Raw genomic sequence first — 13,299 nt, forward strand, 5'->3', positions numbered from 1 at the left:
ACTAGTTTTTTATTTACTGTTATTTTTGTATATTTGTTTACTGCTATATGTTAACTTGATACTGAAATAGTAGTTTGGTTTAGCCTGAGAGTATTTTTGAACAATTTTGGAACTAATGTACAAAACATTAAAAAAAAAAAATGAGGGGGATGCATCAATAATCGTTTTATAATCGAATCGGAGCCTCTGAATCGTAATCGAATCGTTAGGTGCCCAAAGTTTCCCAGCTCTAATAAGTACTGTATTTGTTTATTATAACAATAAATCCACAAGATGGCATTAACATTATTAACATTCTTTCTGTTAAAGGGATCCACGGATAGAAAGACTTGCAGTTCTTAAAAGATAAATGTGAGTACAAGTTATAGTAATTTTATATTAAAACCCCTCTGTATGTTTTCGTTTTAATAAAAATTAGTAAAATTTTCAATCAAAAAAATAAACTAATAGCTCGCCATTGTTGACGTCGCCGAGCGGGACGTCACATGGGCTCCCTGCCGTTCTTCCACAGTGTCTTTAACTACGTAATGTATTGATTAAAATGCACCACAAGGTGTCAATGGCGAGTTTTAAATTACCGTATTGGCCCGAATATAAGACGGCCCTGATTATAAGACGACCCCCTCTTTTTCAAGACTCAAGTTTGAAAAAAGACTTTTTGAACACCAAATCAATTTTTATACAGAAAATAATTACAGTACATCCGAAACACATGATTGTAACAATATATTTGAGACAAAAAGCATGTTATTTTGCCTCATTCAAATCTTAATATCTGAATATTTGAATATGTAAACTAAAGTGCAATCACATTCGTAAATGAATGGCTTCTGGTTTTTGAAATGTAAATAAACAAATCTATTTTGATAAAACAACAAAATTGCAATAACGGCATTAACCATCAAAGTGAAGTCTAACGTTAACCGTAGTCTTGAAACAAATCTGAATAAGGAAAAACATTGCAATAAAATAATGCAAACTGGTTAAACTTGAGAGTAGCTGAGATTTGTCATGACAGAACAACGCTTCAATGATATCTGGTGCCATCTAGCGTCGTGAATGGGTATAATGTCTAGACCGCTAATATAAGACGACCCCCTCTTTTTCAGTCTTATTTCAATGCAAAAAACACCGTCTTATATCCGGCCCAATACGGTAATTAGAGATCTAGCCACTAAGTACGTTTTGCCCCTTGATGGACGTCGTAGTTTCATTGTACCTTACGTTCCTTTGAGTGTAGACTTCACAACGTACGAGACCTCTGATAGTTTGAATATTGTGACTAAATATTGCCACCTGGTGTATTTGTTGAGCTAAACGAAATGTTTGAATAGAATTTGACCAAAGTCTGAGTAAGTTTTATGTGTATTTTGCATAGCTTTTTTATTGGGAATGCCAGTTCTCTTTTCATTGAGCGTTTTCTTTTTGTGAACATGACTTTTTTTGAGGGATAGGAATATTCTTTTTGTTGTGCTTTCACTAAATGATACTGTGGTGACTTAACTGTTCCGCCCAAATGCATGATTGGAAGTTGGGCAACCATGACTGTCAGTGGTGGCTGCAAATGGTATATGTTGTGCGTTGTGTTCAATGAAGCGTGTTAAGAAAAAGATCATGTCCTGTCATTCTTCCGCACGTCGCTCGCCACAATAGTTATGTTTGTTGTGAAACAGTTGCCAAAGCTTATGCCAATAAACGGCGTGGTCCAATGAACGCCTGTGTCCACTCGCATTTCTCTACCTCTTAGCTCTCAATGTGCAATAAAACCGCGTCTTTGTAATCTGTTTGAGGCAATGCATGAGCAGGTCTTTTTGCGCATGCGTTAAATGCGTCAAATATTTTAACATGATTAAATAATAAAATTAATTACCGCCCGTTAAAGCGATAAATTTGATAGCACTAATATATTCTTATATATATATATTTTTTTTTAAATTAGAAAATATGGCATAAAAGCTGCCCGTTCGCGAGCAGAAGGCAAGGAGAGCCCGTCCTCAAACTCAAAATCCACTGATCTGATTCGCTGGCCAGCATCACTCGAGAATAACGCAAGCTGATTGGCCGGGACGTTTAACCTTTTGTTTGTATGTCGTACAGCTTTCAGACTTTTTCAACATAAATCCAGCGTTGGATCGCAGCATGTCTCGCTTCCACCGACTCCGAATAACTGAAGTGGATTGTGGGATGGCGCCTTACTTGAAGGCGTGGTGCACTGAACGTCGAATCTGACCTGTCAATCATTATGAAGTCTATGCGCTACTCTTACTTGAGTAAAATTTTTGGCTACTCTACCCACCTCTGTCAATGGCACTGTAAGAGTTAAAAACAGTTTTTGTGTCTACTCATGTATGTGTCATTGTGTGTCTGCTTTCCCACCGTATTCCTCCGTTCCAGCGAGGAGAGGGGGAATGTTATCATACGAGTCCGACGACTCAAACGCCTCTGCGGAGGAAACAAAGTATTAAGGAATTTGTCTCGGTTCCTGCGTATTCAGGCGTGTTAATTAAACCTTGAATATGTGAAACACTGTCGATCGTGGCACTTCGCATCCGTTTCTGTCTGCTATAGATGTAGGCGCTGATGATGACTGTCATCACATACACCACATACAGGCCCAAGTACCCTGCAAACATGAAATATGCACAAAAATATTACAAGCCATAGACATCATCACTATTGACCTGTCACTTCGTCATTCTTTGTGCGACGCCTTATCAGAGGGGGCTGAGCTTCATTTAGTAATAGCTGAAGACTGCAAACGCATGTCGGATTTAAGCTTGGATTTACTTACGATTGGATTTACAGTGCCTTGCAAAGGTATTCGGCCCCCTTGAACCTTGCAAACTTTCGCCACATTTCAGGCTTCAAACAAAGATATAAAATTGTAATTTTTTGTCAAGAATCAACAACAAGTGGGACACAATCGTGAAGTGGAACAAAATTTATTGGATAATTTAAACTTTTTTAACAAATAAAAAACTGAAAAGTGGGGCATGCAATATCATTCGGCCCCCTTGCGTTAATACTTTGTAGCGGCACCTTTTGCTCCAATTACAGCTGCAAGTCGCTTGGGGTATGTTTCTATCAGTTTTGCACATCGAGAGACTGACATTCTTGCCCATTCTTCCTTGCAAACCAGCTCGAGCTCAGTGAGGTTGGATGGAGAGTGTTTGCGAACAGCAGTCTTCAGCTCTTTCCACAGATTCTCAATTGGATTCAGGTCTGGACATTGACTTGGCCATTCTAACACCTGGATACGTTTATTTTTGAACCATTCCATTGTAGATTTGGCTTTATGTTTTGGATCATTGTCCTGTTGGAAGATAAATCTCCGTCCCAGTCTCAGGTCTTGTGCAGATACCAACAGGTTTTCTTACAGAATGTTCCTGTATTTGGCTGCATCCATCTTCCCGTCAATTTTAACCATCTATCCTGTCCCTGCTGAAGAAAAGCAGGCCCAAACCATGATGCTGCCACCACGTTTGACAGTGGGGATGGTGTGTTCAGGGTGATGAGCTGTGTTGCTTTTACGCCAAACATATCGTTTTGCATTGTGGCCAAAAAGTTCAATTTTGGTTTCATCTGACCAGAGCACCTTCTTCCACATGTTTGGTGTGTCTCCCAGGTGGCTTGTGGCAAACTTCAAACGAGACTTTTTATGGATATCTTTGAGAAATGGCTTTCTTCTTGCCACTCTTCCATAAAGGCCAGATTTGTGCAGTGTACGACTGATTGTTGTCCTATGGACAGACTCTCCCACCTCAGCTGTAGATCTCTGCAGTTCATCCAGAGTGATCATGGGCCTCTTGGCTGCATCTCTGATCAGTTTTCTCCTTGTTTGAGAAGAAAGTTTGGAAGGACGGCCGGGTCTTGGTAGATTTGCAGTGGTCTGATGCTCCTTCCATTTCAATATGATGGCTTGCACAGTGCACCTTGAGATGTTTAAAGCTTGGGAAATCTTTTTGTATCCAAATCCGGCTTTAAACTTCTCCACAACAGTATCTCGGACCTGCCTGGTGTGTTCCTTGGTTTTCATAATGGTCTCTGCACTTTAAACAGAACCCTGAGACTATCACAGAGCAGGTGCATTTATACGGAGACTTGATTACACACAGGTGGATTCTATTTATCATCATCGGTCATTTAGGACAACATTGGATCATTCAGAGATCCTCACTGAACTTCTGGAGTGAGTTTGCTGCACTGAAAGTAAAGGGGCCGAATAATATTGCACGCCCCACTTTTCAGTTTGTTATTTGTTAAAAAAGTTTAAATTATCCAATAAATGTTGTTCCACTTCACGATTGTGTCCCACTTGTTGTTGATTCTTGACAAAAAAATTAAATTTCATATCTTTATGTTTGAAGCCTGAAATGTGGAGAAAGGTTGCAAGATTCAAGGGGGCCGAATACTTTTGCAAGGCACTGTAACTACAAAAGTTGTACTGCATACAAACAGGAAGGATTGTCTCAGGAGTGATTTGTTTGAGGATTCAAGGTAAATACGGTATTTTTCGTACCATGTATGCGTGATTGAAGCATTTATTCGCAGGAATTTTCTTCTTTGTTTATACATGGAGGCGGCTAATTTTTGTAACTGACTAGCCTCATAGTTTACTTTTAACCAAGAATCAAGACCAGGGGTGTCCAAACTTTTTGCAAAGGGGGCCAGATCTGGTGTGGTAAAAATGTGGGGGGCCGACCTTGACTGACGTCCTTTACGTAGAACAATATATTTAAGCAAATTTTAGCAAGCCATCCTGTGTGTCACATTTGCTTTATTATAGGGCTGCAGCTATCGAATATTTTAGTAGTCGATTAATCGATGGACTAGTTTGTTCGAATAATCGAGTAATCGGATAAGGAACATGAAAAATTAAAACACCTGAGCTGAGAGCTGAACCTCAAACGATATCTTTTTTTTTTTAAAATGAGGATCTGTGTACAACAAAAGAACAATGGGCTAACTTGGATAGAAAAAGTCTACTAGCTTAAATGCTATAAAATGTTAAGTTTTTTTTTGTTTTTGTTTTTTACAATGCTCTTAACAAGTGCTTCAGGCACATATTCCCACAAAAAACGGCTAAATATACCTACAAACTAAATTAAGAATGCATTAAAAAAACATTCGCGCAAACAAAAAGTTAGCTTATGTCGGTCTTAACAGGGAGCAGTTGGATTCAGCCATGTGAAAAGAGGCAGACCAGAGGGCATTGTATCCACCCTCATCAGTAAAATTAAATGCAAACACTTTTAAAATCAACCATTACAATGTCACTTCAATTAAACGAGTACTCGAAGCAACAACATTTAGTTCGCTTATTTTTTTCTAATCGAATACTCGAGTTAATCGATTAATCGTTGCAGCACAACTTTTTTTTTTTTTTTTTAAATAATTTCAACAATTACGCAACTAGCCTTTGTGGCGTTCTCTTTCGACTCTCGGGCTCTTGCGAAATACTGCTGCTGTGAAATCAAACTAGCTTCAAGTTGCTTCAATTTCTCGCTACGTATCTACCCTGCAATCTTTTCGTACATGTCAGCGTGTCTTGTTTAGTAATATCGCCTCATATTGAACTCTTTAAAAACAGCGACTGTCTCTTTGCAAATGAGGCAGACACAGTCGTTGCGTATTTTAGTTACGAAATACCTATCCTTGAAGCTCCAGCCATTGCAGTCAACTTTTTTTTTGTTGATTGCCGCCATTTTAGAAAATTGGGAGTAAAGGGTCACATGTGGTAATGTTGCTTAGAGTGCTGCTTCCTTTTAGTGGGTAAATGAGGAGCAGCATTTAGTGTGTAAGCTACTTCATATGCTGGTAGCAGTACTGCTGACCAATTTATTAAGTCTGTGTGTGGGCCAGACGTTATTAATTTTATGCCAGAGGCTGGGGGCCGGATGAAATCTGACCACGGGCTGCATTTGGCCCCCGGGCCGGACTTTGAACATGCCTGGTGTAAAGGAAAGAATGAATGGGGCCATGTATCGAAACATTTTGAGTGAAAAATCGCCTTCCATCAGCAAGGGCATTGAAGATGAGACGTGGCTGGGTCTTTCAGCATGACAATGATCCCAAACACACAGCCAGGGCAACAAAGGAGTGTCTTCGTAAGAAGCATTTCAAGGTCCTGGAGTGGCCTAGCCAGTCTCCAGGTCTCAACCCCATAAAAAATTTGCAGAGGGAGTTGAAGTCCGTGTTGTCCAATGACAGCCCCAAAACATCACTGCTCTAGAGGAGATCCGCATGGAGGAATGGGCCAGCAACGGTGTGTGAAAAGCTTGTGAAGAGTTACAGAAAACGTTTGGCCTCCGTTATTGCCAACAAAGGCTACATAACAAAGTATTGAGATGAACTTTTGGTATTGACCAAATACTTATTTCCCACCATGATTTGCAAATAAATTATTTAAAAATCAAACAATGTAGTTTTCTGTTTTTTTTCCACATTCTGTCTCTAATGGTTGAGGTTTAACCGTGTTGGCAATTACAGGCCTCTCTAATATTTTCAAGTGGGAGAACTTGCACAATTAGTGGTTGACTAAATACTTATTTGCCCCACTGTAGGTGATTATATCTGCATTTGGTGATTGCATCTAGTGTAAAATCTGAGACTTTTATAGCCATTTTAAGTTATACTTATATACAGGGGTGCACATAATTTTTTTGCCCAGGTTCTCAGAGGAGGACCTGGAGATGTGACTTGGTCCTCATTGAGCTTAGAGCCGACCCGCCTGATGCGATAAATTTATGACAAGCTTTACTTAGAGCCAATTAACTTTAATTATTTATATTAACAATTAATGCTTGATTAACATCAACTGGCACAACAAAATTGCCATTACTTTGAAGTGAAATGTAAAGAAATAAAAAGCACCAATTCAAAATAAAGGGCATTATGCGGCTCCCACATTAACTCCAAGCCTTTTTAAAAGTGGGATGTCCTCCTCATAAGACCTCATTGAACGCGCATGTTTAGCTTTGTAAAATGCGAGCAAAAACACGTTTGTCAGTGCATGTCGCTGTTCATTACCTTTATTCCGCCACTTGTCCATACGGCGAGTGGGGTCCTGTTTGACATCGATAGTTTGCTTAATTGCCACATGCTGTTTTTTTTCGTGCTTTTCAAAGTTTAGATGGCTGAAATTCTTTGACCCTACATAAAATGCGCTGCTCTTATCGGCGACATTGGGATTCTCACGGCACATTTAGTACCGCATTTCCGTGCGAGCATCATTTGCTTCTAGCCATGGTACCTCCTGTAGCCACTTTTCAGCAAAAGTCCTTTTTTTCGGTAGCTCCGGTGACGTCTCTGTCGTCTGTCCGTCTTTTGACGGGGGTGGGGGAACACGGAAGTGATTACTCAGTGTGGCCTGCCTCTTCGACATTTTGAGAAGTTATTTTCTTGTGTCCGCCGCAAATACAGTGGTCAGCCATCGGTACGCAAAAGCGTATGGAAGCTGTTGAGGGCCAGCGCGTTGTTCTACGTCCAGTATGCATGCGGACCACTTATGTGCACCCCTGCTTATATAGAAAATAATTAATCGGGATTTTATTTTTCCGCTGCTCATGGAGACTCATACAGTTGTGGTCAAAAGTTTACGTACAGTTGTGAAGAACGTAATGTCATGGCTCTCTTGAGTTTCCAGTTATTTCTACAACTCTGATTTTTCTCTGATAGAGTGATTGGAACAGATAATTCTTTGTCACAAAAAACATTCATGAAGTTTGGTTCTTTTATGACTTTATTATGGGTGAACAGAAAAAAGTGATCAAATCTGCTGGGTCAAAAATATACATACAGCAGCGCTAATATTTGGTAACATGTCCATTGGCCATTTTCACTTCAATTAGGCGCTTTTGGTAGCCATCCACAAGCTTCTGGTTGAATCTTTGACCACTCCTCTTGACAGAATTGGTGCAGTTCAGTTAAATTTGATGGCTTTCTGACATGGACTTGTTTCTTCAGCATTGTCCACAAGTTCTCAATGAGACTTTGGGAAGGCCATTCGAAAACCTTAATTCTAGCCTGATTTAGCCGTTCCATTACCACTTTTGATGTGTGTTTGGGGTCATTGTTCTGTTGGAACACCCAACTGCGCCCATGACCCAATCTTCGGGCTGATGAAGTTAGGTTATCTTGAAGAATTTGAAGGTAATCCTCCTCCTTCATTATCGCATTTACTCTCTGTAAAGCACCAGTTCCATTGGCAGCAAAACAGCCCCACAGCATAATGCTACCACCACCGTGCTTGACGGTAGGCATGGTGTACTTGGAGTTAAAGGCCTCACCTTTTCTCGATTTTTACCACAGAACTTTCCTCCAGAAGGTCTTATCTTTGTCCATGTGATCAGCAGCAAACTTCAGTCGAGCCTTAAGGTGCCGCTTTTGGAGCAAGGGCTTCTTTCTTGCACGGCAGCCTCTCAGTCCATGGAGATGCAAAACACGCTTGACTGTGGACACTGACACCTGTGTTCCAGCAGCTTCTAATTCTGGGCAGATCTGCTTTTTGGTGATTCTCGGTTGAATCTTCACCCTCTTGACCAATTTTCTCTCAGCAGCAGGTGATAGCTTGCGTTTTCTTATTGATCGTGGCAGTGACAAAACAGTGCCATGCACTTTATACTTACAAACAATTGTTTGCACTGTTGCTCTTGGGACCTGCAGCTGTTTTGAAATGGCTCCAAGTGACTTTCCTGACTTGTTCAAGTCAATGATTCGCTTTTTCAGATCTATGTATGTACAGTGCCTTGCAAAAGTATTCGGCCCCCTTGAATCTTGCAACCTTTCGCCACATTTCAGGCTTCAAACATAAAGATATGAAATTTAATTTTTTTGTCAAGAATCAACAACAAGTGGGACACAATCGTGAAGTGGAACAACATTTATTGGATAATTTAAACTTTTTTAACAAATAAAAAACTGAAAAGTGGGGCGTGCAATATTATTCGGCCCCTTTACTTTCAGTGCAGCAAACTCACTCCAGAAGTTCAGTGAGGATTTCTGAATGATCCAATGTTGTCCTAAATGACCGATGATGATAAATAAAATCCACCTGTGTGTAATCAAGTCTCCGTATAAATGCACCTGCTCTGTGATAGTCTCAGGGTTCTGTTTAAAGTGCAGAGAGCATTATGAAAACCAAGGAACGCACCAGGCAGGTCCGAGATACTGTTGTGGAAAAGTTTAAAGCCGGATTTGGATACAAAAAGATTTCCCAAGCTTTAAACATCTCAAGGAGCACTGTGCAAGCCATCATATTGAAATGGAAGGAGCATCAGACCACTGCAAATCTACCAAGACCTGGCCGTCCTTCCAAACTTTCTTCTCAAACAAGGAGAAAACTGATCAGAGATGCAGCCAAGAGGCCCATGATCACTCTGGATGAACTGCAGAGATCTACAGCTGAGGTGGGAGAGTCTGTCCATAGGACAACAATCAGTCGTACACTGCACAAATCTGGCCTTTATGGAAGAGTGGCAAGAAGAAAGCCATTTCTCAAAGATATCCATAAAAAATCTGGTTTAAAGTTTGCCACAAGCCACCTGGGAGACACACCAAACATGTGGAAGAAGGTGCTCTGGTCAGATAAAACCAAAATTGAACTTTTTGGCCACAATCCAAAACGATATGTTTGGCGTAAAAGCAACACAGCTCATCACCCTGAACACACCATCCCCACTGTCAAACATGGTGGTGGCAGCATCATGGTTTGGGCCTGCTTTTCTTCAGCAGGGACAGGGAAGATGGTTAAAATTGACGGGAAGATGGATGCAGCCAAATACAGGAACATTCTGGAAGAAAACCTGTTGGTATCTGCACAAGACCTGAGACTGGGACGGAGATTTATCTTCCAACAGGACAATGGTCCAAAACATAAAGCCAAATCTACAATGGAATGGTTCAAAAATAAACGTATCCAGGTGTTAGAATGGCCAAGTCAAAGTCCAGACCTGAATCCAATCGAGAATCTGTGGAAAGAGCTGAAGACTGCTGTTCACAAACACTCTCCATCCAACCTCACCGAGCTCGAGCTGTTTTGCAAGGAAGAATGGGCAAGAATGTCAGTCCCTCGATGTGCAAAACTGATAGAAACATACCCCAAGCGGCTTGCAGCTGTAAGTGGAGCAAAAGGTGGCGCTACAAAGTATTAACGCAAGGGGGCCGAATAATATTGCACGCCCCACTTTTCAGTTTTTTATTTGTTAAAAATGTTTAAATTATCCAATAAATGTTGTTCCACTTCACGATTGTGTCCCACTTCTTGTTGATTCTTGACAAAAAATTAAAATTTTATATCTTTATGTTTGAAGCCTGAAATGTGGCGAAAGGTTGCAAGGTTCAAGGGGGCCGAATACTTTTGCAAGGCACTGTATATTTTTGACCCAGCAGATTTGATCACTTTTTCTGTTAACCCATAATAAAGTCATAAAAGAACCAAACTTCATGAATGTTTTTCGTGACAAAGAAGTATCTGTTCCAATCACTCTATCGGAGAAAAGTCATTATGTTCTTCACAAGTGTATGTAAACTTTTGACCACAACTGTATATGGCTAAGGTAGGTGCCTGTTTTGGTTTTAGGCCCCGCACCCTGTCAACTGATAGTGATGTCTATGATATTTTGGTCCAAAAGACTAGGACTAAGGCAAAAATGAAAAGGCTTGCCAAAAACAACAGTGCAAGCAAAGCAGGGATATCGATTCTTGTGTGTTTTACCCAGTGTTTCTCCAAGTGTGGTAGTCCCTCTGTACAGGATGAGGTAAGTCCAGAAAACTGCCACCATGTAGAAGATGACGTCACGCAGAAAAGGACGAGAGGCGACGGTGAAAGGTTTGACCAGGGCCACGCTTCCCGCCACGACCGTAGTGACAAATATACCGGCACCTGCCAACAACGCAGATCATTTGCACGAGTCGGCATTCCGATTCGAATCTTACGGTGCGACGACTTACCAAATAAAGCTCCGACTGCCAGCCCGGCGGTGTGAGGGTGAGAAAACGCGGCTATGGCGCTGAAGATGTCCGGAGCTCCATTACCAAGAGCGAGGAAGGTCACACCCTTGGCACAAATGTTAGTCAAGGAAAAACTTCAAGTAATTTGAAGACATAAAAAATTGTTCTATTGCTATTTTTTTAAAATGAAGGATACAGCTACGTTGTGAGTGAGACGCAGACTTGTGGAGATCGCGGAGAGGTTGGGACAAAAACTTGAGAGAAGCACACAAGAACTTTTAATAATATATATGCAAACATCTCCTTTCCTGCTCACGGTCAATGGGCTGACGTAGAAAAACAGAACAAAGTCCACTTTCATAACGACACAAGTGAAGTGAAACAAATGAGAACTTTACAGTCTAATGTTCATGTGACCGAAGTAGCCACACTATGAATAGGTCAATTCACAGCCTCTATGGCTGAATATAATCAATATATTACAGAATAAAATGATTGTGGCCCTGAAACTTACAATTTAGATGCGACGAGACCAAGTATGACGAACAAAAAGAACAGCCATATAATCTGTGGAAGATTAGAAAAAAGACATATTAGATGTATTCTATTTTTTTCTGGGATCGAAAAATAACATGCTGAGAAGGTTTCGGAATCATTAGCGAACGACATAGCCTGGTCAATAAATATTGGGTCGGCAACACGACATATTTCGGCGGAGTTCCCCCACCGTAATGTTTATTAAGATCATCGAACAAATGTGAATCACAAAGATAACTAGGGATGTCCCGATCGATCGGGATGCCGACCGATCGGGTCCGATCAAAAAAAAATATCGGCCAGGCCTTTTTTTAATAAATATATATTTTAATTAAATCGTTTTCTTATTGTATTTAACGTTACAGACATAATATATTACACTCATCCAGAGTCTTTAGTTTAGGCTTAATGTAGGGTTATCAAAAATATCCGGCAATTAATTTATTAAAAAATGTGTCACATTAAAATATTTAACACTATTAAAATCTCCGCTGCATGATCCTCTCACTCATTATCGCGCTCAATCTGTAATGACACAGTTTTACCTTTATAGAGAGATAAAAGGCAGCGCAACATGAGTAGAGAGAACTTTGGCAGCCTTTGAAGCGTTTCTTCAATTGGCTAATACGTTGCAATCCCTCTCCCTATGATTAGAAATCTCATGGGAAGCAAGGTGGCAATAGATCTTTGTCTTTACATCTAAAGTTATTTCCCAAAGCAGAGAAGATATATCCATTGATACAGACCCGGCTACAGAAATAAATTACAGGGGGGGCATTACATTTTTTTTGGGGGGGGGGGCACTTCTTCAACGAAAATGTAGCCGTAACAGTGGCGTTTTTACCTGTTACAGTGCCTTGCAAAAGTATTCGGCCCCTTTGAACTTGCAACCTTTCGCCACATTTCAGGCTTCAAACATAAAGATAAAAAAATTTAATTTTTTGTCAAGAATCAACAACAAGTGGGACACAATTGTGAAGTGGAACAAAATTTATTGGATAATTGAAACTTTTTTAACAAATAAAAAACTGAAAAGTGGGGCGTGCAATATTATTCGGCCCCCTTGCGTTAATACTTTGTAGCGCCACCTTTTGCTCCAATTACAGCTGCAAGTCGCTTGGGGTATGTTTCTATCAGTTTTGCACATCGAGAGAATAACATTCTTGCCCATTCTTCCTTGCAAAACAGCTCGAGCTCAGTGAGGTTGGATGGAGAGTGTTTGTGAACAGCAGTCTTCAGCTCTTTCCACAGATTCTCGATTGGATTCAGGTCTGGACTTTGACTTGGCCATTCTAACACCTGGATACGTTTATTTTTGAACCATTCCATTGTAGATTTGGCTTTATGTTTTGGATCATTGTCCTGTCTGAAGATAAATCTCCGTCCCAGTCTCAGGTCTTGTGCAGATACCAACAGCTTTTCTTCCAGAATGTTCCTGTATTTGGCTGCATCCATCTTCCCGTCAATTTTAACCATCTTCCCTGTCCCAGCTGAAGAAAAGCAGGCCCAAACCATGATGCTGCCACCACCATGTTTGACAGTGGGGATGGTGAGTTCAGGGTGATGAGCTGTGTTGCTTTTACGCCAAACATATCGTTTTGCATTGTGGCCAAAAAGTTCAATTCTGGTTTCATCTGACCAGAGCATCTTCTTCCACATATTTGGTGTGTCTCCCAGGTGGCTTGTGGCAAACTTTAAACGAGACTTTTTATGGATATCTTTGAGAAATGGCTTTCTTCTTGCCACTCTTCCATAAAGGCCAGATTTGTGCAGTGTACGACTGATTGTTGTCCTATGGACAGACTCTCCCAC

The 13,299-nt window shown here is 40.6% G+C and overlaps 1 protein-coding gene across 3 annotated transcripts in view; it reads right to left on the bottom strand.

Annotated features, from left to right (window-relative positions):
• The window catches only part of LOC130913237 (mitochondrial sodium/calcium exchanger protein-like), a 55,187-nt gene that overhangs the window by 33,593 nt on the left and 8,295 nt on the right, over positions 1-13,299 (bottom strand). For all 3 annotated transcript variants that reach the window (XM_057831690.1, XM_057831691.1, XM_057831689.1), the window contains exons 3-8: positions 11,465-11,517; positions 11,147-11,204; positions 10,951-11,056; positions 10,715-10,882; positions 2,510-2,623; positions 2,377-2,442 (exon numbers count right to left, since the gene is read on the bottom strand). In XM_057831690.1, the coding sequence (XP_057687673.1) occupies positions 2,377-2,442; positions 2,510-2,623; positions 10,715-10,882; positions 10,951-11,056; positions 11,147-11,204; positions 11,465-11,517 (565 nt within the window). The remainder of the gene's footprint in view (positions 1-2,376; positions 2,443-2,509; positions 2,624-10,714; positions 10,883-10,950; positions 11,057-11,146; positions 11,205-11,464; positions 11,518-13,299) is intronic.

This window comes from Corythoichthys intestinalis, chromosome 3 (genome assembly GCF_030265065.1).
Source record: "Corythoichthys intestinalis isolate RoL2023-P3 chromosome 3, ASM3026506v1, whole genome shotgun sequence".
Classification (NCBI taxonomy): Eukaryota; Metazoa; Chordata; class Actinopteri; order Syngnathiformes; family Syngnathidae; genus Corythoichthys; species Corythoichthys intestinalis.